Source organism: Egretta garzetta, unplaced genomic scaffold (genome assembly GCF_000687185.1).
Source record: "Egretta garzetta isolate BGI_Z169 unplaced genomic scaffold, ASM68718v1 scaffold110, whole genome shotgun sequence".
Classification (NCBI taxonomy): Eukaryota; Metazoa; Chordata; class Aves; order Pelecaniformes; family Ardeidae; genus Egretta; species Egretta garzetta.
In genome coordinates, this window is record NW_009258263.1 from 184346 (window position 1) to 186549 (window position 2204).

Sequence of the window (2204 nt, forward strand, 5' to 3'; positions counted from 1 at the left end):
GCGCGTTCCCCGGTAAGCTCAGGGCGCGCTGTCGGCTGCCGCGCAGGCGCGGCGCTGGGTGGTTCGCAGCCGCCAGGCATCCTCAGATTCCTTGTCACACGGCGTGTGAGCTTGAAGATGAACCGTTTAGCCGCGCACGTAATGAAATGCGTGTTTATTCCCCTCCGCGGCTCCAGACATCAGCCGGGCGTTCATCCTCCCAGGCTGGGGCACCGCCGTCTCCTCCGCGGCGCGGCCGAGCGGAACTGGAGGCTACGTTTCTAAAAAAAAAAAAACCAAAAAGGAGCGGGACTTGTCTAGAGCAGCTGCTCCAGCGGCTGAGCCGGGCTTGGTTGCCTTGCCCGGTTGGCCTTGAAGGCGCGGATTAGGCGAGCGATGAGCCATTGAGTTCCGTAACGTCCACCTCGCCCCGACCCAGCTCAGCCCAGGCGTCCCCGTGCCGGGCTCCCGCTTTCGGACGTTCCTCGGAGAAGCGCTCGGAGGGGGTTTTTTTCCTTCAATTGTTTTAATTAAAGGGCGCTTCAACGCGCGCTCGGCCACGAGTTACTCACTTGGGTCCCGCAGTCCCTCATCTCGCAGCAGACCCGGGGATATCGATGGAAAGCATAAATCCCAGCTGCTGCTCAGAAGCTTTGTATGGGGTTTCGGCTCAAAAGAGCACCATTACCTTTAGCTGTCACGGATCTGTACGCTTGATCGATAAACTTCAAATATTATTAGAGGTGGAGGCTTCAGAGCTTTGCTCTGTTCTTTGGAGGGAGACGAGGATAAATCTGCCTTAAAAATTGACTTGCGTTTGCTCTCTCAGTCTTCCTGGCAAAACGCGTTTCTCTCCGGTGTCTGGGCAGCTGCAGGCGGGGCAGATTTATAGGCCATGTGCTTCTTGTAGTGAAAGATTTAAATGGTAAATCCTTCACATCTGACTTCACAAATCATGTAAAGTTAAAAGATTTTTACCGTTTCTGTTGCTGCTGTGCTTAAATTGTAAGGTAGGGCCAGTAAATCATTTTAATGGAGGTGTCGCGCTTGACTCGATAAAAAAAAAGCTACAATGGTTTAGCTTCCATTCCAAACTGTTAATGTATTAATCAACGGGAGAATAATTGGGTTTCGCTACGTCATAAATCTCGCTTGCCATTAGGATTGCAGCGAGGGTTGATGTAGCGGCGTTCTTCAATTAAAATTGTTTACACTGCTGTACATCCATTTTACATGGCCGTAGCTCATGCGGGGTTCCTTCTGGAGCTGTTCCTCCGCCCAGCAAGTCGTTCCTCTCCCGGGTGACGGCGTCCTGAGGGAGAGGCGCTTGTACAAGAAAACTAATTGCACGGCGAGGCGTTAAAGAAATGAAATAAAGCAGTCGGAGGCGACGTGCGATGGCTGCTCGCTGTCTGCTTTCGGAGAGGCTCGCTGGTAGCTCGGGGCAGGAGATCCGTGTCTGCGGACAGCGCGCGCGGCACGGCACGGCAAAGGCCGCGTTGGATGGCGTCATCTCCTTGGCCTGGGGAGAGGATGGCGGGAAGCGCGTTGGGTTGGGGTTTGGTCGAGGAGGTTTTGGGCTGACGTCGACGTGGTTTTGCCGTTTCTCCAGAGCCAGCGTTTCCCGTTCCCGTGCTGTGCTGCAGTCCCCCGTGCCCCGTCCCCCAGGGAAGCTGAACGCTGGGGAGCGTTCCAGGGAGAGTTCCCAAAAGACGTGCCCGCCAGCAGCTCCTCCCCTCCCCTCCTCTCCCTCTCCCGGCTGTCTGTAGTCGTAGCGCTGCTGCTTGTAGCAGAAAACGCCTCGCAAGTCGAGCCGCCAGATCAGTTCGGCTTTGGGCGAGGGTCCTCTGCCCGAACTCATCTGCCTAGATAGCTCCGTGCTTCGCCCCCCTCCTCCTCCTCCCGAGAGCACAAGGGTGGCGCTGCCCGTCCCGAGGGCGGCTGCAGCCGAACCCTGCGAGTGCATCCTAACGAGTCCCCAATTCTTATTCCTCTTCTGATCTCAACAGATTCTCGTGCAGGTGAGGAAGGGGCAATACGGAGCGTGGACCATGCGGTGGTCGGCGGCGTCGTGGCCGTGGTCGTGTTTGCCATGCTCTGCCTGCTCATCATTTTAGGGCGATATTTTGCCAGACATAAAGGTAAGACAGAGGCCGAAACCGGAAGGCGCAGGGCCTCGGCGCGCGGGTCCCCTCGCTCGCGACGGCGTTCTGCCCGGTGGGAGA

General features: G+C 56.7%; 1 protein-coding gene across 1 annotated transcript in view; it reads left to right on the forward strand.

Moving 5' to 3' along the window:
- The window catches only part of CADM1 (cell adhesion molecule 1), a 73374-nt gene that overhangs the window by 70214 nt on the left and 956 nt on the right, over window positions 1-2204 (forward strand). Inside the window, exon 11 of the mRNA XM_009646595.1 lies at window positions 1989-2120. Coding sequence (XP_009644890.1) covers window positions 1989-2120 — 132 coding nt within the window. The remainder of the gene's footprint in view (window positions 1-1988; window positions 2121-2204) is intronic.